Below are 23,329 nucleotides of genomic sequence, written 5' to 3'. Positions count from 1 at the left end.
ACTTGGAAAGGTGGGCGAATGGACTTACAGTTCGAATCCCCGCTCAAGCATAAAATAAAAAAATAATTTCGCAAGCAAGGGGGGGAGTGTATGCCGGAACAATCTCTTCTAAAGTTATCTTGGGATCGGCATAACAAGAAATCTTACAATAAGGCGATTTTTTTCCTAAGACATGGTTTAGTTATGCCTTATAAATTTTAGTTAAGGCATAACAAAATTATGCTTATAAAACGAACTTTTTAAGGCATAGACTTTGTATAAGAAAGTTTAAGTTATGCCTTAGGAAAAGTTTTTATGGGCATACTTTTAGTTATGTCTGGGACATACTTTTTAGTTAAAGCGTAACTAAAGTTTCCTTGAAAAGTAAAAATATATATATATATATATATATAAGGCAAAGTACGCCCGTCGGCGGACTTTTAGTTAAACTTCTAAAAAAATCCTCGTTTTCCGGAACTTTTAGTTAACTGTATTAAAAGTCTGGAGGGCATAACAAAATTTAAACTTTGCGCTTATAAGGCAAACTTTTAATTATGCCTTAAGGAAAACTTATGCCTTATGAGGCATCTTTTAATTATGTTTTATTATGGCGCGTTTTTAGTTAAGGCATTACTAAAAGTTTACTTGAAAAAGTTAAAAAAAAAATATATATATATATTGAAAAATGCCTCCTCCGGACTTTTTTTTTTATTAAAAAAATAATTAAACTTTGCCTTATAAGGCAAACTTTTAGTTATATTAAGGAAAACTTATGCGTTATGGGGCATACTTTTAGTTATGTTTTAAAAAATTTTAGTTAATGCATTACTAAAAGTTTACCTTGAAAAGTTAAAAAAATATATATATATATCTTCGAGGCGAAGTACGCTTATGACTTTTAGTTAACATAACTAACGATCTTAGGATGGGGCATAGCGAAATTTAAACTCCTTTGCAATTTTTTTAAAAATTTTTTATTGAGCGGGGGTTCGAACCCAGAACCTATAGGGTTTAGCGAAGGGTAAAATTTAAAGATTTCAAATATGAGGGCAAAATTTAAAACCGCCCAAAAAGAAGGGCAATTCTGCAAATTGCCCTCCCAAAATCTCCTGGTGAATGAAGTCCAGGCCCAAGTAAAAGGTTCTGGACTTACAGCCTTTGGGCTTTACTAGTGAGCCAACAATCTCTCCATTCAATCGCAGCAAAACCATAACAGGTCTACATAGGAAAAAAATAATCCCAATAATAAGTTGATGTACTGATAAGCTAATCAAAGTCAAATCTTATAAATAATTTTTGTAAAGAGTCACAAGTTATTAATTTGGTGCTTAAATTGGATGTGAGTTGTTTACTGGCCGCATATATTTGGATGTGTGACCGAGGAATGGGAGAAAAATAAAGGGAAAATAAAATGGAAGGTCGTAAATTTTGTTGAGCTTGTAATAATTTGACTGAACGACCAGCAGCAAGTGATTATTGGGATTTGGGGTGATCAAGGAAAATTTTGACCATTGGCGTACAAAAAAAGAGAACGTTGAGGAAATTTGTAAGGACTAATAGAAGAACAATTATTAATTTGTAAGTTCTAATTTTCTGTCGAGTAGTACATTCTAATTTCTCTGTTGGGAGCTTTTGAGTGGGACTTAATTTGCAAAGTTCGTAAAATCATATCAGCATATTATTGGTGATGAAAATAGTGCAACTTTACATACCAAAAAGATAAAAGGGGAAAGATCACACATGCCTCCTCAAATCAAAATAATTACCCGCTCATATCATCATTACTTTTGTACCCAAAAAAAAAAAAATCAAAAGCAGTTACCCGAGATGCCCCCCAATTATGATATCATCATGGTATATAAATATATGGCCAAACCCATCGACAGATACCCAACATGTATTAAAACCTTTCATTGGCACTAAAGTGGCCTTGTTCGTTTGAGGCGACCGGTGGGTTATTCCTATTCCCTTAGACAAACTTTTTTAGATCGGATCGGAGCAAAACCAACACCAAAGGGCGCCACCTCATTGCACATCCAATGAACCCAAAAGCCCCGATTTTTAATGGTCAAAACTTCACGAATTTACAAATTAGTGAATTTACAATTAAAATGAGTTGGCGCGATTTAATTGAGTTGACACAATTTAAATGAGGTAGCACAATTTAATTAGCCACTTAATCCACGTAGAGGCGGTAGTGTTGATTTTGCTCGATAACGGTACAAAAAGTGTCAAGTGGAATAGGAATGACCTTTGAAGTGTTTAAATGGAACAAGGGCCACTTTAGGTGCTCAAGTGAAAGAAGTGGACGACCACAGGTGTTCGTCGATGGGTTTGGCCTAAATATATTGAGACGGTATCATGAAGGACTGCTTCTGTCTTTCTCTTAGTCATCCATGATACCATCATGATATATAAATATACTGCGATGTTTTCCTGATACCTCTATCAGTAAAATCTGATGAAACTTAATTACGCATGTGGTTACTCCTATTTTCTATCTAGTACAACCAAAAATAAAAATGGTAGTCCTATTGCCAGGTGAATACGGTGGAAAAATACAAAAAGAATCAAGAGGAAGTTACTTTTCCGGCTTGTGATCATTTGGAAATTACAAGATGATAGTGTTGTGATATTTAAGTGACAAAATGAAGTTGTGTAACTTCGGTGCAAAAAAGTTATAATTAGGTTACCATTTGTAAAATTTACCCCTAAATAGAAGCAGAACTAGCATAAGATGCAATTCGGCGAAATTGACCCAAACTTTAAATCAAATCCTTGTATATTTTGTGAGATATCCACTAAATATGTACATCTAATAAACGTTGCAATCCAATAATTTTGAATTCAAAACCCATAAAGTTCAAATACTTGATACATCTTTCCCCTGAATACAAGTCATTACTAAAAATTTCTATTTTCCCACTAAATTTTCCACTGAAAGATATTTAGTGACTATTTCTCGCTAAGGGTGTGTTTGGTATGGAGGAAAATGTTTTCCTAGAAAATAAGTGAATTTCCACTTATTTTCTCATGTTTGTTAATTAAATTGGAAAAATAAGTGAATTTCTTTACTTATTTTTATTCGTTGGTTGATGATAAACGTTTTCCGGAAAATACTCATCCACGCCTCGCAACTCAACCAGCCCCGCCTCCCGACCCCGCTACTTTATCCCGCCGCCCCCCCCCCCCCGCTCCAAAAAAAAAATTCTTTTGATTTTTTTTTTTTGTTTTCACCCGCTGACCTCGCGACTCCCGACCCGACCCCGTACACAAGCTCCCGCTCCCCCTACCCCCGCCCCCTCCGTGTTTTATTTTTGCACCCCCGCCCCAACTCCCGTAACCCATTGCTACCCCTCGCTTTTCTACCCCAAGCGCTACCCGCTCGCGACATTTTTTTGAAGTTTTAATTTTTTTTTCTAAATTTTCTACAATCATACCCAATGACCCCCCCCCTTGCGTGGAACCCATACCACGCTGACACGATCCTAACATTTTTTTTGATGTTTTTTTATTGTCTTTTAAAGTTTCTATACCCTCGGACACCCCCTGCCCCAAAAAAAAATCTTTTCACCTATACTACCCACACATAAAAAAAAAAACCCATGCCCCTTCAAAAAGTTTTAAATTTTAACCACACAAACTTTCAATTTTTTATAATTGTCAACTTTTTTTTCAATTTTTTTTGGGTGGGGGGGGGGGTACAAAAACCAAAACAAATGTCAAAACTTTTTTTCCAAAAAAAATATTTTTTGGGAGGGGTAGGGTGCGGGGTGAGGTGGGGGTTGGGAGGAAAAAAAAAGGTCAAAACTTTTGTTTCAAAAATATTTTTTTTTGTGGGGGGGGGGGTGCGGGGGGGGGGGGGGGTAGGGTGCGGGGTGGGGTGGGGGTGGAAAAAAAAAAAAGTCAAAACATTTTTTTTTTCAAAAAAAAATTTTTCTTTGAGGGTGTAGGGTGCGAAGGGTTTGGGTTGGGGGGGGGGTGTGCAAAAAACAAAACAAAAACTTCAAAACTTTTTTTTCAAAAATATATTTTTTCGGGGGGGAGGGGTAGGGGGTGAGGGGCGTAAAGGTGCGAGGATGGGGGAGGAGTAGCGTGCCAGGTGGGGTGCAAAAAAAAAAAAAAAAGTCAAAACTTTTTTTTTCAAAAAAATATTTTTTTTGCTCGGGGGGGGGGAAGGGGTAGGGGGGGGGGGGGGGGGGTGGGGGAGGGGTAGGGTGCGGGTGGGGTGCAAAAAAAAAAAAGGTCAAAACTTTTTTTTTCAAAAAAAATAATTTTTTTGCGGGGGCGGGGGTGGGAGGGGTAGGGTGCGGGGTGGGGTGCAAAAAAAAAAAGTCAAAACTTTTTTTTTCAAAAAAAATAATTTTTTTTGCCCGTGGGGTAGGGTGCGGGGTTTGGGTGGGGGGTGCAAAAAACCAAAAATAATGTCAAAACTTTTTCTCAAAAAAAAAAAAATTATTTTTGGGCGGGCGTGGGTGGTGCGTGGGGGTGGGGTCGGGTGGGGGGGTGGGTGGGGGGTTGAGAGTGGTTGGGATTGAATTGGGTGGTGGTAAGGTGAACTTGTGAACTTGTTTTCCCTACTTTCATTAGGGAAGTCATTTTCCCCAATTTTGAGGAAAATGTTTTCCAAAAGAAAATATTTTAAGTAAATTTTTGACCAAACGAATATGAGAAAATTGAAAAACATTTTCTGAAAAATGTTTTCCTCCATACCGAACATATCCTAAATGTCTATTTCTCAAAACTCTTTATTTCTAGCGGTGACTATTCTCTAGTAAATATGCTAGTTCACACATTGTATTGTAGTGTAGCCTAGCTAGTAATTTGTAGTTTGAGCATGCTTCACTCACAAACTCAAATTCGCACCATTTATAGGATTTGTAGGTAAAGGTTGCAGCACAAGTTTTTAAAAAGATACTAATATATGCCCATAAAATATGATGAGAATATTCAAAAGAAAAACAATAATTTATAATTTCAAGGCAGTGAGTGGGGAATCTACCGCAGACCAACTTTAGAAAAGTAAGGTCTAGTGCTCATGAACATAATATTCGATAAGATTTGAAATAAAAGAAAAAAATTATTGAAGATTTCTCAGCTTGGTGCTCGAATTTGAGAGCGAAAACTTATGGGCAAACATTCCCTTTCATTCTTTGTGTAAACGAAGAGATGAAAATAATGTACTACTCCCTCGGTCCCAAAAAGACTGTCTTGATTCAAATTACTAGTAGGGTCAAACAAGCTAATGTTCGGAGTGAATTAGGATACAGAATTTTAATTTTTTTGAAATAAAAATTACATATTTAGAAACTACATAAAAGGTATTATAAGTCACAATAGTTAACGATTCAAAATATGTAGAAAGTATTTAAAAAAATAATGATTAAAGAAAATATTCTTTAACAATCCAAATAGTAATTAAGACAGTCTCTTTGAGACGGAAGGAGGATTATTAAGAACTAAAGGAAGAAGAGGAAGTGCGAGGCAGCTGCAAACAAAATCTCATAAAGGTAATTAAAAGGAGAACCTAATTGCCTATGCCTCTGTGAAATGTGCTAAGCAAATATAGTGCCATACCATGTGCTATAGTGGAATCTCTAGGAACTCTATTTGCTACCAATAAATTTAATCTTAGGTTACATCTTGGGTTAAGTTGATGCCGTACCTTATTATTTATGGCTGCTAATTATTTTTCAAGAAACCTGATTCTGCAAACACTATTAATATATAGAAGTTAAACTAACTAAAAAAACAGGTCCAATTAATTTTGACCATATTATGTTGTATATCCCCTTACTTATCAGGACTCGTCTTTAATATATAAAGTGAGCTGAGGTTTTCTGTGTGTCAGAACCCAAAACCAACACACACACACACACACAGTTGTTTTTATAAGTTATTTCTTTAAAAAAAAACAAAAGGTTTTGAAAATGGTGAGGGAGTGACCTTGTTTTAACTTTTACTCTTTGGACTTTTCCTTAAAGCTTTTTCGTATGGATTTGTAGATAGCTAGAGGAAGTGTTCCCATGGACAAAATTTTGGAATAAATCCTCTTGGCCTCTTCTTAGTCTTACTGCTCATTACAGTCAGTAGACAACCAGAACACATACAAATACAAAGCCTAAGTTAACAGAAAGAAACAACCACACCAAGACAATAACATTCCAAAACTAATCATCATGACTAGTAATTCTGAGCCATTTTCAATTATTTTCTCCTTTGTTTCTTTCTTGCTTCTTGCTTCTATATTTGGTACTGTCATCTCAGATCCAACTGTGCATGATTCAAAGCATCACTTGCTGACAAACCAAACTTTCAGACCAAAGCAAGAGTTGCTTAAATTTAAGAGATTAAGGACTTATCTCAAGAAGATCAACAAGCCTGCAGTCAAGACAGTTCAGGTAATATACATAATTTTCTCTGTTTTCTTCTTTCCAATATTATTAAAGTTTGAATTTTTTTTCATAAATCAAGATATTGAGAATAATTGTGCCATTTTATTTATTGCAGAGTCCAGATGGAGATCTAATAGATTGCGTTCTATCTCATCTTCAACCAGCTTTTGACCATCCTCACCTCAAAGGGATGAAACCATTGGTATTTTTTCTATGAAATCCTCAAAGAGATCTATTTTATATTGCATTGATTTATTCCATGTAATGCAGGAAGCAGGGATTCAGCAGAAATAAATACAGTCAAAACCTCTTTATAATGGTGTCGTTTGTCCGGAAATTTTTTGGCTGCTATAATAAAATGTTCTTATAGAACATAACATGAAAAATCGATTCAAAAGAAAAATTGGTTGTTACAGTGAAATGTTGTTATAGGGATGGCTGTTAAAAGTCTGACTATATGTGTGAGAGAAGTGGACATACGACATATAAAGAGCAGAAATCACTGCCTCTAATTTACGATTGGATGCAGGAACCTGCAAAGAGGCCTAAAGCAAATGAATCGACAGATGCAATGGGAGAAATTAGCAGCTTTCAGCTGTGGAGAGTTTCAGGAGAATCATGCCCAGAAGGGACAATTCCAATTAGAAGAACTACAGAGAAAGATGTTATGCGAGCTAGCACTTTACAAAGATTTGGAAGAAAAATTATAAGAGGTGTAAGGCGCGACACAATGAGCGACGATCATGAGGTTTTTATATTTAAATTTAGTCTAAATTTAAAAGAAGAGGTACACGATCATCTTGTTTAATTTATAATTATAAGACGATTTATGAGAAGGTTTGTAATGGCAGCATGCAGTAGCATTCGTGAATGGTGAAGAATATTATGGTGCAAAGGCGAGCATAAGTGTATGGACACCAAGGGTAACAGACCAATATGAATTCAGTCTGTCACAGCTATGGGTTATCTCTGGCACTTTTGGTGAAGATCTTAATACCATTGAAGCTGGCTGGCAGGTATTTTGCAAATTCAAGGCATAAATTTATTGTCCTAAGTAGTCCTTTACTTAATTATACTACTCTGTTCGGCCCTTCTTCATCTGTTGGTTAAAATTTTGATCGCCTCATGAAGAAAAATATGCAGTCATACTAAGCATTAGTGGTACATTGATGAAGTTGCCTTATCGCTTCCTCAAATGACTGATTAACGAGTATCTTGAATTAATTCCTTTTTAGCTAAAATGACAGGTAAAAAAGATCGGATGAAGGTTATTCCTTCTAAACTTTATCTCACTCTCAAAGGAAAAACAAAGGATAGTTCCTTCTTAATCATGATTCCTTCAAGTCCAATTTCGTTTACCAATTTAGTAGTTCTTTTTCTTGTTTTCAGCTGAGGATATGACTGCTAGTTTGCTACTAGCTGTAACATCCCAAGTAGGTAGCTTCGTTTGAAAATAAAATACTCCTAATAGGAGTATCTTTGAACTTTAGTGGTCATAACTCATACGTAACAAACTAACCATTTATCATAATGACAGCTAATATAATTATAGTAATATAAAATTGGACTCCCTTAAGAGTGAACAGAGATTTAGTACATTAAATTGATTAAGTGCCATGTTCATATTGTCAGGTCAGTCCACAACTGTACGGAGACATCTATCCTAGGTTCTTCACATATTGGACGGTAAGAACTAGTTACGCAAGATAATCCAAATTAATTTCCTTTTGATCTCTCAATGGTTACGTTAGATTATATATTCTTTTTCTTCATCCTAATTTGCTTTAGGCTGAAACTATTACTACAAATTGCAAATGCAGAGTGATGCCTACCAAACTACAGGATGCTACAATTTACTGTGCTCAGGTTTTGTACAAACAAACAATAGGATTGCTATGGGAGCTGCAATATCTCCAACTTCATCACCTGATGGTAGTCAATTGGATATTGGCATAATGATATGGAAGGTATATATGCTTAAACCCTTCATAAACATCTTTATCTAAGTAACCTTTCATATTATCCGTCTTTAATTAATTTTTTTACATCCGTTACAAAAGATAATTGATATCATTAATCATAAGACATACATATCTTCAGTTCAATCTACTCCTTTTTTATTTATTTCATTTCCAATATTTGATTCTTTATTTTAAGGGGGTGGGGACTGATATGGACTGAAACTGAACCATGGTGGAGCTGCATGTGCTAGGACGTCTTTATGTATCGACAAAAATGCTATAGTGTTATGTTCTTTTCCAATGATTTTTCCCCTCACTTTAAACAATACTAGAGGAGCATCCACTAAGTCAACTTTCCATCCACTAAATATAAATATCCATTTTCTTACAAGCTAACAGCAAACATCTTTTAGACTAGTAAACAGTTTGGAGCCATTGTTCTTGTCCTTTCTAATTGATTCTTGTTTCCACTTACCTTTTCCTTCACAATCTTGAATATCATGGTGATCTAAAAGGAAGAGCTAGCAAAATCTTCCTTTATTATTTACAGGGTATAAATTTGACATAAGACTTTAAGTTTTATATATTAACGGCGTAATAGATTATTTACCCCATCAAATCAATACTAGGTTATTACAAGTAAATTATTATGATCAATAACATAATAAAGATAGTAATTAAACTGTTGTCACAAATTAAATTACACTGATAGTGTAAATAATCTTTACATTTATGTTGTGTATAACTTAAATCCTTGAGATAATAGCCACACTCACAGAGCACAAGTTGTTTTTGTGTAGGACCCAAAGCATGGAGATTGGTGGCTTGAATTTGGGTCAGGGCAATTAGTAGGCTACTGGCCATCATTCTTGTTCAGCCATTTGCAAGAACATGCAAGCATGATACAATTTGGAGGAGAAATAGTGAATTCAAGATCATCAATGGAGGGATTTCACACTTCAACACAAATGGGAAGTGGTCATTTTGCAGATGAAGGCTATGGCAAGGCATCCTATTTCAGAAATTTGCAAGTGGTTGACTGGGACAATAACTTGATTCCTTTAGCAAACCTTCATCTTTTAGCTGACAAGCCCAATTGCTATGACATTAAAGCTGGAAAAAATAATGTTTGGGGTGATTATTTTTACTATGGTGGTCCTGGTAGGAATTCAAAATGTCCGTAAAAAACAATGTCATCACATGTTATTGGCCTTGCAGAGTAAATATCATATGTTTCTACCTCATGTCTTCGGCTTTGCTCATAATTAGTAGGCGTTTGGACATGCGATTTCATCTCTGATTTCATCTCGATGAAATTCCAAATCATCCAAAAAGGCATGATTTGGGATTTGAAATCATGATTTCAAAAAATATAAATGTAAAATTTGATCCATACGTTTATATTTTGTAAAAAAAGACCCATAAGGTGGTAGATATATTTATTAATCATGTTTACCAACCATTTGTATAAATATTAATCTGCAGGTTGGTAAAATATATTTACCAATCATGTTTACCATGTGGGAGGATTATATTAATAGTAATTTCATTACTATTCATGTTAAATTTTCCTTTTTATTGAACTAAAATTTGATCAATTGATGTTGTATGTTTTAGAAGGGCCTTCTAGTAGCGTATTAATTTTATTATGAACTATGATTTACTCATTTGGTAAGATTGTATAAGAATTGGGAAAATTTTGATGGTTTTCACAACTTGTGGGGTTTTTATGTTTATTAAAAAAAGTTGCAACTTAAGAAATCCAAATTGTATGTCCAAACATGATTTCATCTCATAGTTTCATCTCATGAGATGAAATCATGTCCAAACGGCTCCTAATTGTATGTCCAAACATGATTTCACTCACTATTAATATATCTATAGCCATGTGATTCTTTGTAACAAGTTGATAGTATATACTCCCTCTGGTTCAATTTATGTGAACCTATTACAATTTGGGGAGTTTACGAAGTGGTACTTTGACCACATTTTCCTTACATTATTTCTAAATAATTTGAATTATAAATTATCACGACTTATACTTTTTATGTAGTTTCTAAATATAAATTTTTTATTTTACATACTTGAAAAATCTATACCAAAATTTATGGTCAAAGTTATAAAGTTTGATCCTCATACTTCGAAAAGGTTCACATAAATTGAAACAGAGGGAGTACAAAATAAAATGGTTTCTTGAATTCACCCTGACAAGGCTAATCCGAACTTACCCAGGGTCTTATTGCTCGAACCAGCAAGGCTAATGTATATGAGATTCACATATTTATTGATAAAGTCTCTTAATTAATAAGACTTCGATTGTTGTGATTGGAGAAGCTATCAAGACCTGTACAACTTAAAAAAAATAATCCAATAATTGGACACACACGTGCATGGTCTTAATCAAGAACATGACTTTTATCAACAAATAAATTTAGTTGGTATCAATTACAAAAGTCAAAGACAAAACTGTTGCAAGACAAAATTATTGCGTATGTAGCTTTCCTAGTTAATGAAAATGCCAATGTCTACCAGGTCATTCTTTATCTTTTCACAGTTCCTCTCAATCTTATATGACAGAGTTTGTTAAATATTTAAAAGATAAAAACTGGTCATGAATATATTGAAGGAACCACTTTGAACGTAGGCACAAACACAAGGGACCTTTTGTGTTATTTTTCCCGTCAAAATCAACTTGTGAAACCATTGAACCACCTTGTACTAACCACGTTTAATTTATTAACTTTAAAGTTTCAACCATTGTCAGCCACCATCCTTTTACCGTTTTTCTTTTTTTTTAAGGAAACGCAAATTGACCCCCTCCATTTTTCAAGAAAGGAAAAAATCGCGGGCTTTTGCAAAGCTTTATCTCCCACCACTATTCAAATCTCACAGTGTAATATTTCTGTCACAGTGGAGAGACCAAAAAAGGGTTTGAGAAGAGATGCCAGAAGGAGTAGCGGCAACCATAAGAACAAAAATGGAGGAACTAAGATTAACATGTGACAGAGATTTATACATTCAACAACAGAATATTGATGCTGGTGTTATCTCCTTTTCGGAATCATTGGATTCAATCAAGACTCAAACTCAAGAAACCCTTCAATTCCAGGGTAAAATTTCCACACTATTTACTACTCCCTCCCTCTCAATTTGTTTGTCTTGACATTGAGGGTAAGAAAAAAAGGAATATTTTTCGAAATTTGTGGTCTAAAACAATTCTCAGATATTTTTGCAGTGATAAATCATTTCATTAATTAAAGGTAAAAGGAGAATTTTAAAGTTGAGTTGTTTCTAATTATAGATTGGTGTCAAAGGTGCCACATAAATTGGGACGCGGGAGTATTTCCTAACATTCCATAAAAGTATTACTCAGCCGAAACAATTTTTCCTGGCAAATTTATTGTTTAATTGACACCAATTTCTTCCAATTACTACCCTCAGGGTTCTCCCTTTTTTTTTTTTTTTTTTTTTTTGTAATGGTTTCAGATGATTTTGTCTGGTTTTACTAGTAGTCATTTCTGGATATTTTGGTAACAGACACCAAGATTTGCCTTTGCTTTAGCCTGTCAAACTTTTCGATTTATGGTCACTATGAAAGTATCAGTCTTAGAAAGGTATTTGCTACCTGGGATTGGATTAAACTCCATCTTTTCGGGTCCTTGTGAAAAAAAATTCAATTTTTTTGGGTGTGCATTTTCAGTTAAGTCAAAATATATACAGTTTTAAACTTTCTCACTGATATTTTTGTCTCGGCAGAAAAACTTGGGAAATTGAAAACTGAGCTTAGAGAGGCGGAAGATAATTTAGTAAAAGCACTTGCAGGTATATCAATCTCTCGCTATCTATCTTTTTCATTCCGTATTATAGGAATGTTTAATCTTTTCTGTTGATAAGGTATGATTAGTGTTCAATCTTTATGTGCATTTCTATTTAACTTTTGTATTACTCACCCTATTGACATTGCTGTCCTAGTACTTGTTCAAATTTGACTATTTATCTGAATGCTTTCCACATCAGAAGATGGAAATCAGTTGAGTTAATCTTTTGTTTTCACTTCTTCATACTAGTAAGTGTTGACAAAGGCGAAAAACATAGAGTAACTTATGGGGCTTTAACCGCAAAGTGCAATTAAGTGTATGTTTTAGTGGAGGGAGACATAAATGAAGAAAATAATATGCTTCTTTTAAAAAGACTAGTGTTTCGGAGAAATGATAAGGAAATTTGAGGAAATTGTTTTATAAGAGAACAATATCTAATGGTTCATTTTTTTTGGGAAGGTAACATTTGTATGTATTTAAGTCAGTGCATAGATTGCACTGAAACCATATTTACAGCAAAGGTGAGAAAACTGGCACAAAATTCTGATAATCTAACAAGAACCTAGGATTTCTATTATGGATTCAGTCTCCTGTAGGTAAATCTGCTTGCACCAAAAACAAAAAAGTTTAATGTAATTCAGCTTGTTCTTCAGTACTTCACTGCTACTGTCTTCAAGGACCTTGAATTTCTCTCTTTTCATATTATCCACCAAATGCAAGCTGGGACAATCCTCCATTTATCTCTGTCTGAGGCTCCTGTTCCTGCCTCCTCCCAGCTATGGAGTAGATGAGTAATCCTATTTGGCATTACCCAAACTGATGGTTCATTTAGATTAATGATATCAAAAGAGGAATACCTGAACGCAATAAGCTGAAAATATCGAATGATCTCGTTCCCTTCTACGTAGCCATGGAACTTACTCTCACATTACAAATTATTAGGTTAGATGAACTGTATCTGAATTTATGTTAATTCTTAAGTTTGAGGATGCTGATGGTGGAATTCTCATTAGTACTTTTGGTTTGATTGATAAACCAGCATTTCTGCAAATGACTTAAGGTGACAAGTATGATAATACATACATTTTAATAATTAAATTTGTAAACACCAAAAAAGTATGATAATACATTATCCTTTCGCATTCTCATTGTAGTACGGATGAGAATCATTGAATGTTGGAAGTTGAAACCTCAAAGTAACAATACCTTCAAGGCTTAGAGAGTATATGAAACAAGGATTCTAATCTTTTGGAGTTATATTGACTTCCGTTTGTAGTTGATGTAAACAAGAAGAGTATAAAGATTCACATTAAAAGTAGCTGTGACAGGGTGAATTCTTGGGATTCTTTTCTTTTTCTATTACTTCTCATTCACGATGTTACCATATGCTATTGTTTTTTCTCTCAAGTTAATCAACTCTTCATAGTGAATAGTTTAAGAGGTTAATGAATTAATCGTCACATATATGTATTCTTTAGCAGGAAAATTGGATACTCACTGTTCATTTTATATACTCACATCGTCTTCTTTTCATTCCTTTTTTTTTTTGTTAATAGCTTTATCAAGTTATCTTATTTTCAGTAAAGACCCGAAAAGAGGCAAAGAGGACAGAAATGGCAGACTTAATATCTGCTACCAATGTTAGAGTGGAAGAACTTAGATGTGTCGTGGAAGATCAAAGGGCGAGGAAACATGAATATTCCACCCTACTATCTCAACAAGCTGATGGTAAATTTCATTTTTTGTAAAAGTCATTCTTCTCTCATATGTTACATTCTTCTTCTTCAAAACAAGTTATTATTCTCTCATTCCATTCGGAAAAAGGAGTCATGTTTCGAGTCTTTTAGTTAAACAAATAGGAAGTGGCAATGTTTCGAGAAGTATCTGGTCAATTATGTTTTTTTGGTACTAATTATGATAACACAAGGTGACAATATGAATGCTTTCTTTCCATATCAAATACCTACTTCAACGTCATTAATCCCATTGCAGTGTCCATGGGTTCTGTGAGCTGTTGGTGAATAAAAAAAAATTTTGACAAAGAATTTCCCTTGAAATAAAATACTCTCTCTGTTTCAATTGATGTGTCTTAGTTACTATTTGGAGAGTAAAGATATTTTCTTTGACCATAATTTTTTTTTCCGATACTTTGAATTACCCTTAACTTGTGTTAATAGGAGGTATTAGGTACCAATAGATTTGTTGAACTTTGCACAAGCTGGTCCAAACACGATGTTAAAAAAATAAAGCCTAAATAACAGTATAGCACACATCGTTGTTGTACATTTATAGGTTTATTTCCTCTTCTTTCCCTTTTCCTGAAGGTAATTGCCTATTACTTGGTTAATTTACCTCGGATTGAGGAGATCTTTTAGCATTGTCCTAGTAAGTTAATTAGTGTTCTCTTCTCCAACCCATTAATTATTTGACGAACTATATATTAAAGAGAGTCTCTTTTAACTTCTGATGGTATAACATTTCAAATGCTTTTGAATGCTCTAAGGAAGTATCATTTTAAGATAGGTATCAAAAGGCGATTCTGGGAGGATTTGGACGAGGTTGTGCGGGGTATTCCGCACTCAGAGAAGCTTTTTCTTGGTGGTGATTTCAATGGCCACATCGGGACGTCGGCTAGGGGTTAAGATGATGTGCGTGGAGGCTTCGGGTTTGGGGATAGGAATGAGGGGGTACGTCGTTGTTGGATTTCGCGAGAGCTTTTGATTTGCTGATAGCGAACTCTAGTTTTCGAGAAGAGGAAGAGCACTTGTCACCTTTCGGATACGAGGGCCAAGACACAAATTGATTACCTACTCTCCCGAAAGTGCGATAGACGTTTATGCACGGATTGTAAGGTTATCCCGAGCGAGAACCTCACGACCCAACATAGGCTCTTAGTTATGGATCTGGAGATAAAAAGGAAGACGAGAAAGATGGTTGTATCTGGTCAGCTGAAGATTAGGTGGGACGCTTTGAACAAGGACAATGCCCAGGAGCTGGGGGAACGGTTGAGGGCGTTGGGAGCCTGGAGGAGTAGCGGGGATGCGAGTAGGATGTGGACTACGACGGTTGCTTACATTAGGGAAGCGGCAAGAGAGGTGCTAGCGGTCTCGAAGGATTACTGCGCGGTTCACTGTGAGGGGTGGTGGTGGAACGGAGAGAGTACGAGGTAAAGTGGAAGCTAAGAAAACGGCGTATTTAAAGCTAGTAGAGAGCCGAGCGAGGAGGAAGATGACTAACGGGGAGCGGTATAAGAAGGCGAGGAAGGAGGCGATTAGCCGATTCTGACGGCGGCTAAGGCTGGCACATTTGGACGCTTGTATGAAGAATTGGGGGAAAAAAGCGCGGACAAGAAGTTGTACAGGCTAGCCAAAGTGAGGGAGAGGAAGGCTCGGGACCTGGATCAAGTGAAGTGTATCAAAGACGAGAGGAGGAAATTTTGGTGGAGGATGCCGCGTAGACGAAGATGGCAGACTTACTTTCATAAACTCTTGAACGAAGAGGGGGACCAGAACATCGTATTAGGCGAATTGGAGCTCACACAAAACCGCCGCGATTTTGGGTATTGCAGGCGGGTCAAGGTTGAAGAGGTCGAGGGGGTTATGCGGAAGATGAGCAAGGGGAGAGCGACCGGGCCAGATGAAATACTAGTAGAATTTTGGAAGGCTGCGGGTAGGGGAGGCTTGGAGTGGCTTACGCGGTTGTTGAATGTTATTTTTAGGACGGCGAAGATGCCTGAAGAGTGGAGATGGAGCACCATGATCCCGTTGTATAAAAACAAGGGGAATATCCAGAACTGCAAAAACTATAGGGGTATCAGTACATTGAGCCATACGATGAAAGTTTGAGAGAGAGTAGTGGAAGTGAGGATGAGGAAGATAGTATCTATTTCAGAGAACCAGTTCGGATTCATGCCGGGACGTTCGACTACAGAAGCCATTCACCTTGTGAGGAGGCTGGTGGAGCAGTATAGGGATAAGAAGACTGACTTGCACATGGTGTTTGTTGACCTAGAGAAGGCTTACGGCAAAGTCCCTAGGAGGTCTTTGTGGAGATGTTTGGAAGCTAGAGGTGTTCCTGTAGCATGCATTAGAGCAATTAAGGACATGTATGATGGAGCCAAGACTCGGGTGAGGACGGTTGGAGGCATTGTTTTGGACGGCACGCGGCGACAAAAGGCGACAAGGGCCTGCCTCGCCTTAAGGCGAGGCGCGCGGCGAGGCGCTCGCCTTTTTGAAGTGCGGCACCAATAAATACCAAAAAATTAAAATATTTAATTGCATATGTAAATAATCAAAATCTCACTAGCAATAACATATTAGCAAATATTTCAATTCAAAAATTAAAAGTAGATAGTAGATACTAAAAGTCTAGAACTTGAATGAGTCAACAAAAGTTTATAACAAAATTTAAACAATTATTGAACAGAAAAAACAGGAGCAAAACAGCCACTGCCTCACTGGTGCTGTTGAGGGGGAAAAAAAAAAAAACAGAGGAAAAAACAGAGGAGAAAAAAACAGAGGGGAAAAAAACAGAGGAGAAAAAACAGAAAAAGAAGAAGAGAATAGAAGAAGGAAAAAAAAATGCAGAGGTGGCCGGAAATAGAGCAGTCGTCGCCGGAAAAAAAGAAGAAGAACAGAAGAAGAAGCAGAAGTCGAAAATAGAGGAGGAAGAAAGAAGAAGAACCGAAGAAAAAGAAGGAGGAGAAAGACACGTACCTGAAAACCCTGAAGGAGAAGAGAGGAGGAGGCAAAGAAAACCCTAGCTGCTGTTTTTCTTTTGAAAATAAGTTTCATTTAAGCCTCCACTTCTTTTAATTGCTTTTTTTTAAAAGAAAAAGGATTGTCGCCTCGCCTCGGCGCCATTAGCGCCTTTTGAAGGTGAGCTCGCCACAGCCATAAAAGGCAGTAGAGCCTCGCCTCGCCACGCCTCTCGCCTTTGGCGAGATGGCGCTCGCCTTTCACAACACCGGTTGGAGGTGACTCAGAACACTTCCCAGTCACGATGGGCCTACACCAGGGGTCCGCTCTTAGCCCGTTTTTGTTTGCTTTGGCAATGGACGCACTGACAAGCCACATTCAAGGAGAGGTGCCTTGGTGCATGTTGTTCGCAGATGACATTGTGCTTATTGATGAGTCGCGGAGTGGTGTTAACGCGAGATTGGAGGTTTGGCGACAGACTCTGGAGTCGAAGGGTTTCAAGTTGAGCAGGATTAAGACAGAGTACTTAGAGTGCAAGTTCAGTGATGTGAATCAGGTAGAGGACGAGGACGTGCAGCTGGATATTCAGGTCATCCCGAAGAAAGAAAGTTTCAAGTACCTGGAGTCGATCATCCCAGGGAATGATGAGATTGACGACGATGCTACACATCATATTGGAGTGGGATGGATGAAATGGAAGCTCGCATCGGGGGTGTTGTGCGATAAAAAGGTCACTATACTAGGGAAAGTTCTACAAAGTGGTGGTTAGACCAATTATGTTGTATGGGACGGAATGCTGGCCAGCTAAGAAAGCTCATGTCCAGAAGATGAAGGTAGTAGAGATGCGGATGTTGAGATGGATGTGCGGGCATACCAGGAGAGATAGGATTCGGAATGAAGTGGTTCAGGACAAGGTGGGTGTGGCCCCTGTGGTGGATAAGATGCGGGAAGGAAGATTGAGATGGTTCGGCCATATGTAGCGGAGATGCGTTGATGTGCCAGTGAGGAGGTGTGAGAGGCTGGCAGTGGTGGGCTTGAAGAGAGGGAGCGGTAGGCCAAAAAAGGCCTGAGGAGAGGTGATTCGGCAGGATATGGCGCTACTTAAGCTTACCGAGGACATGATTGGGGATAGGAGGGGGTGCGAGGATTTCTTTCCTGTATTAGGAGTATTATTATCCTGCTTTTATGTGTTGGGTCTTGTCTATCCATGCTGTTTTGTCATGACTTCTTTGGTCTTGTTATTTCTCATTTTCGCATTGCTATGATTTAGATGTCCGTATCTGACTCTTTTCCCTTGTTTTTCCTTGTTTTCTTTTGAGCCGAGGGTCTTTCGGAAATAGCCTCCCTCTCTTCCAAGGTGGGGGTATGGTCTGCGTACACTTTACCCTCCCCAGACCCCACATTGTGGGATTGATTGGGTATGTTGTATGTTGTTGTATTGTATACTTTCTTAATTTGTTCTGTTAGGCATAACTAGCTCAATTGAGACCTCCTAAGTCCTAGTTTCAGAATTTTCTGTATTATTTTTACTAGTACTGCTTAGGTAAAGAAGGATCTAGTTTTCTAGTATATTCGTTGTGCAAGTTGATTCTCATCCAATGTTGCATATGTCATCCTATCACTTGATCTCTTTGTTTCAAGTCTTTGTCACAAACTCATGCCACCTATCCTAAAATGATACTTCCTTAGAGCATTCAAAAGCATTTGGTATGTTATACCATCAGAAGTTAAAAGAGACTACAACAACAACAATAATAACATACCCAGTGAGTCCCACAATGTGGGGTCTGGGGAGGGTAGATTGTACGCAAACCTTACCCCTACCTTAGGTAGGAAGGCTGTTTCCGGAAGACCCTCCAAAAAAAAAAAGCATGGGAAAGGTTAGATATGGATAAACAATTCAAAGCAATTATGAAAATGAAAACAACGAAAGTGAATAAGCCATGATAAACCATCCTGTGCAAACAGATACTCACACACATCAAAGGGCAAGAAACTAAAGATCAATGCAACTACTCGCAAGAAAGGATAAACGCGACTACCTACTAGCCTTCTACTCTAATCTGAGTCCTCCATACCTTTCTATCTAAGGTCATGTCCTCGGTAAGCTGGGGATGCGCCAAGTCTTGTCTAATCACTTCTCCCCAATACTTTCTTACCGCCTCTCCTCTCTCGAAACCGTCCATAGCCCGGCCCTCTCTCGCACCTCACCTTGGGGTATTTGTGTCTCTCGCATCACATGCCCAAACCATCTCGGCCTCCTTCCGCGTCTTGTCCTCCACGCGGCTTCTCTACCTTATCTCGGATAACTTCATTCCTAATCCTATCGCTCCTAGTGTTCCTACACATCCATCGCAGCATTCTCATTTCCGCTACTTTCATCTTCTGAACGTGAGACTTCTTGACTGGCCCACACTCCGCCCCACACAACATATTCGGCCTAACCACCACTTTGTAGAACTTAACTTTGAGTTTTGGTGGTACCTTCTTGTCGCACAACACTCTGGAGGCAAGCCTCCATTTCATCCACCCTGCACCAATACGGTGTGTGACGTCATCATCAATTTCCATTTCCTTGTATAATAGACCCAAGATATTTCGAAACTATCTATCTTCAGATGACACTGGGTGCGCCAAGCTTCACTTCCATGCCGGCCCTCGTACGCACTATATCGAACTTGCGCTCCAAGTACTCTGTCTTGGCGTCTACTCAACTTGAACCCTTTAGACTTTAGAGTTTGTCTCCAAACCTCCAGCTTAGCGTTAACTCCACTGCGAGTCTCGTCAATCAGGACTATGTCATCCGCGAATAACATACACCATGGCACCTCACCTTGAATTTGCCGCGTCAATCCATCCATCACCAAGGAAAATAAAAATGGGCTAAGAGCTGATCCCTGGTGCAACCCCATCATAACTGGGAAGGGCTCCGAGTCTCCTTCCATAGTCCTTACCCTGGTCTTGGCCCCATCATACATGTCCTTGATCGCCTCGTACGCCACAGGTACACCTCTAGCCTCCAAGCATCTCCATAGAACCTCTTTCGGCACTTTGTCATATGCCTTTTCTAGGTCGATGAACACCATGTGTAAGTCCCTCTTCCTCTCCCTATACTGCTCCACCAATCTCCGTACAAGGTGAATAGCTTCTATGGTAGAGCGCCCCGGCATGAATCCGAACTGGTTCTCTGAAATGGACACGTCTCTCCGCACCCTCATCTCCACCACCCTTTCCCACACTTTCGTAGTGTGGCTTAGCAGCTTGATCCCTCTGTAGTTGTTGCAACTTTGAATGTCGCCCTTGTTCTTGTACAATGGAATCATTGTACTGCATCGCCATTCTTCGGGCATCTTAGCCGTCTTAAAGATGACATTAAATAACCGAGTCAACCACTCCAAACCTGCCCTGCCTGCAGTCTTCCAAAATTCCCCAGGAATCTCGTCGGGCCCGGTCGCTCTCCCCCTGCTCATCCTACGAACAGCACCCTTAACTTTCTCAAACTTTATACTCCTACAATATCCAAAATCACGACACCTCTCGGAGTACTCCAAATCTCCCAACACAATGTCTCTGTTCCCTTCGTCGTTCAAGAGTTTGTGGAAGCATGCTTGCCATCTCTGTCTAATGAGAGCGTCCTCCACCAGTACCCTGCCATCCTCGTCCTTGATGCACTTCACCTGATCCAAGTCACGCGCCCTCCTCTCCCTCGCCTTGGCTAGTCGGTACAACTTCTTATCCCCGCCTTTGTCCTCTAGTTCTGCATACAGGCGTTCAAAAGCTGCTGTTTTTGCCGCTGTAACCGCTAACTTTGCCTCCTTCCTCGCCATCTTATACAATTCCCTATTCGTCCGCTTCTCCTCATCATCCTTGCTGTCTACCAACTTCGCATACGCTACCTTCTTTGCTTCTACCTTCTCTTGAACTTCTCCATTCCACCACCAGTAAGTTAAAAGAGACTCTCTTTAATATATAGTTCGTCAAAAAGTTAATTTTTGCCTTTGCTTCTAAATCAGCTTCTGGTTAAAAAGGACTTAACTTTTCTCTAAATGCTTATGCCTGGTCAAATAAAGGTGTATGACTCGGTGAGAAGGAGTATGAAGAAATTACAATAGCTGTCTCTTGTTCCTCTGTGATATCTCAAGCTTTAAAATAATATTGGACATCAAAATGTACAATTTCGTCCTTTTTATCTGTCCTTCGACAATGCTCCTTTTATTGAAGTTAGCATTGATCATGTCGGTGCTGCATTTGTGCACATATTTGTTATCAATTTATGCTGTTTCCATTAAGTGCTTGATATTACAAGGTAATTGAGCTGTGCATTTCTTTTCTGTTGGGGTGAAAGCTCTGCAAGCACTTGAAGAAGAGCTTAACCAGAACACTGAGCATAGAGAGGCAATAGAGGAGGCTACTGTGTGGTACAATAAGGTGCTTGGTTTACGTATTGAATGTGGCCAAGGTATGTCGAATCTTCTCTGCTAGACACATTTTAGCATACTAGAAGAGCAAATCTTTTCTTGCTGAACATGTTTTATAATAAAGGACAGATTTCTATTCAGTTAACTCTAATACAGATACAATTATTTGAACATTGATGGCCTATATTCTCTGCAGGAGTGAAATTCATCTTTACCAATATAGATGTCAACAATCCAGATGACAAGTACTCTTTTACTGTCCGTCGTGAGAATGATGTACATACTTGTAAGTCTGGAATCTTAATCAACTTTAATAAATTGAAGGTAATTCTGAATTATAATTCTTTCCTTTGCTTGGATTGTTAGTGATTGATTGTGATCCACAGCTGACTGACGCAAAAGAACTGCTCATTGAGTTAAATAAAAGCAATGGACTATTCAAGTTCGTCAGGACTATGAGAGAGAAATTTCTAGAAGCTGTAGCACATGGTATGACCTGTGTCTTGCCTGTTTCTTTGTTCTTCTCCCCATTACGAGTATTTTTTGCTAGACATTCAAGAGTAATTGGTATAGTTTGCAGACTCACAAGTATGATAGGTGTGTTTTCACCTTTCATGCAAATGCTGTTATTGTTTCTGAATTTGGATATATTTGATAAGCTACTATTAAGGGAATGTTTTTATGTGGTTCCTTCCAGGATTAACATCTCAAGATCAAGATACTTCTATGATCTCTATGCCTCCCCTGATTTCGTCCATTTCAACTAATAGTAGAGATGAATCTTCACCCCAAAAAGCGGAGCCTCAACCTGATGAATATAAGAGAAGTTCCATGAAGCTTGCCCATGGTAAAAGGGTTAGGTCAGACGTTCTCTCCCCTGTATCTGCATCATCTTTTCGCCGTTCTCCTCGTTTTAAGGTATCTTTCTGTTAACTTCGAACATATTTTGACAATTCGCTCAAATCAATTTCAGTGTTTGTTTCTTTTTTTTCCTTGGATAATGTTGAATAGATACCAAATAAGTCATCCATTTATTGTTGTTTGTGTTCATTAACACTATGATGTGAAACCACCTATGGCTAGAAAACTGATCTGGAAAAAGAGATCACATATGACTGGAAAACTGATCTGAAAAAAGAGACCACGTATGGCTATATGAATCCTCATTGACCATGTTCCCCATTGACATTCATCAACATTTTACCAAATAAGAAAGATTCAGTAATTTGATAACATTATCTGAATGATAACTGTGATAACGAATAACTAATTTTACAGCATTAGATGAATGATTAAAGAAGTGATTTACTATCAAACAATCTTATTCGTTATGCCTTGTCGTGAATAGTTTTTGACCAGAAATATCTACTGAGCAACAACGTTGCTTAAAGAATCATCTCTTAACGTCAATGAAGTCAATTAGATTGAATTTGAATAAGCACTTCATATAACATGAGACTCTAATGAACAAATTTTCTTCTTTGGCAGGTCAAGAAATGATAATAATCAGCCATTTTTCTTCATCTGAATTTGATCAGCCATCATATACTCAGTTGGCTAGCATTGACTAGCAAATACTCCCTCTTTAATTTATGTGTATTACTTTCCTTGTTAATCTATTTAGAAAAAAAAAATCACCTTTCTATATTTTGTAAATTTTTAATTCCAACATTCTTGTTTTATCCTTAATGACACTCCCTTATAGGATGACTGACCACAAGATTCAAGGATACTTTGACTGAAACCACAATTACATTAAGTATTGTAATTCAACTGTTTGTTTGTCATAATGTAATTACGGTGTAATTACAAGCGTGTTGTTTGGTTGCACAAGTGTAATTACACAAGCTTAGTTTAATTTAAAAATAAAATTTAATTATAAAAAATTTAAAATTAATATTTAAAAAATATGTGCCTTTATGAATAATATTAAGTTAGTTATTTAATAATACATATTTCTTGAAATATGTTAATTAATAATCATATATTTGTAACTAATATTATAAAAAATAATTGATATATAATTTCAAATTAATAATATTTTAATTTAATTGATTATAA

General features: G+C 37.4%; 2 protein-coding genes across 4 annotated transcripts; both read left to right on the top strand.

Annotated features, from left to right (window-relative positions):
* Positions 1 to 5,863: 5,863 nt before the first annotated feature.
* LOC132052924 (protein neprosin-like) lies at positions 5,864 to 9,577 on the top strand. Of its 2 annotated transcripts, XM_059444648.1 has the most exons (7): positions 5,867 to 6,380; positions 6,490 to 6,576; positions 6,904 to 7,122; positions 7,226 to 7,390; positions 8,007 to 8,060; positions 8,195 to 8,341; positions 9,136 to 9,577. In XM_059444648.1, exons 1-7 carry the CDS (start codon positions 6,159 to 6,161, stop codon positions 9,517 to 9,519), a joined length of 1,278 nt encoding a protein of 425 aa, XP_059300631.1. In that variant the 5' UTR covers positions 5,867 to 6,158; the 3' UTR covers positions 9,520 to 9,577. The 2 variants fall into 2 exon arrangements, with proteins under 2 accessions (XP_059300632.1, XP_059300631.1); XM_059444649.1 differs by lacking the exon at positions 8,007 to 8,060 and having other exon boundaries at positions 5,864 to 6,380.
* A 930-nt stretch (positions 9,578 to 10,507) lies between these two features.
* LOC132052925 (kinetochore protein SPC25 homolog) lies at positions 10,508 to 23,000 on the top strand. 2 transcript variants are annotated; one of them, XM_059444652.1, is made up of 9 exons: positions 10,508 to 10,627; positions 10,962 to 11,445; positions 12,092 to 12,157; positions 13,735 to 13,881; positions 21,196 to 21,309; positions 21,465 to 21,554; positions 21,635 to 21,757; positions 21,966 to 22,128; positions 22,757 to 23,000. In XM_059444652.1, exons 2-9 carry the CDS (start codon positions 11,277 to 11,279, stop codon positions 22,794 to 22,796), a joined length of 912 nt encoding a protein of 303 aa, XP_059300635.1. In that variant the 5' UTR covers positions 10,508 to 10,627; positions 10,962 to 11,276; the 3' UTR covers positions 22,797 to 23,000. The 2 variants fall into 2 exon arrangements, with proteins under 2 accessions (XP_059300635.1, XP_059300634.1); XM_059444651.1 differs by lacking the exon at positions 10,508 to 10,627 and having other exon boundaries at positions 21,966 to 22,186.
* Positions 23,001 to 23,329: the final 329 nt, after the last annotated feature.

This window comes from Lycium ferocissimum, chromosome 4 (assembly GCF_029784015.1).
Source record: "Lycium ferocissimum isolate CSIRO_LF1 chromosome 4, AGI_CSIRO_Lferr_CH_V1, whole genome shotgun sequence".
In the NCBI taxonomy this organism is placed as follows: Eukaryota; Viridiplantae; Streptophyta; class Magnoliopsida; order Solanales; family Solanaceae; genus Lycium; species Lycium ferocissimum.
The sequence above is the reverse complement of the archived record's forward strand: the minus strand, read 5'-3'. Positions and strand labels throughout refer to the sequence as shown.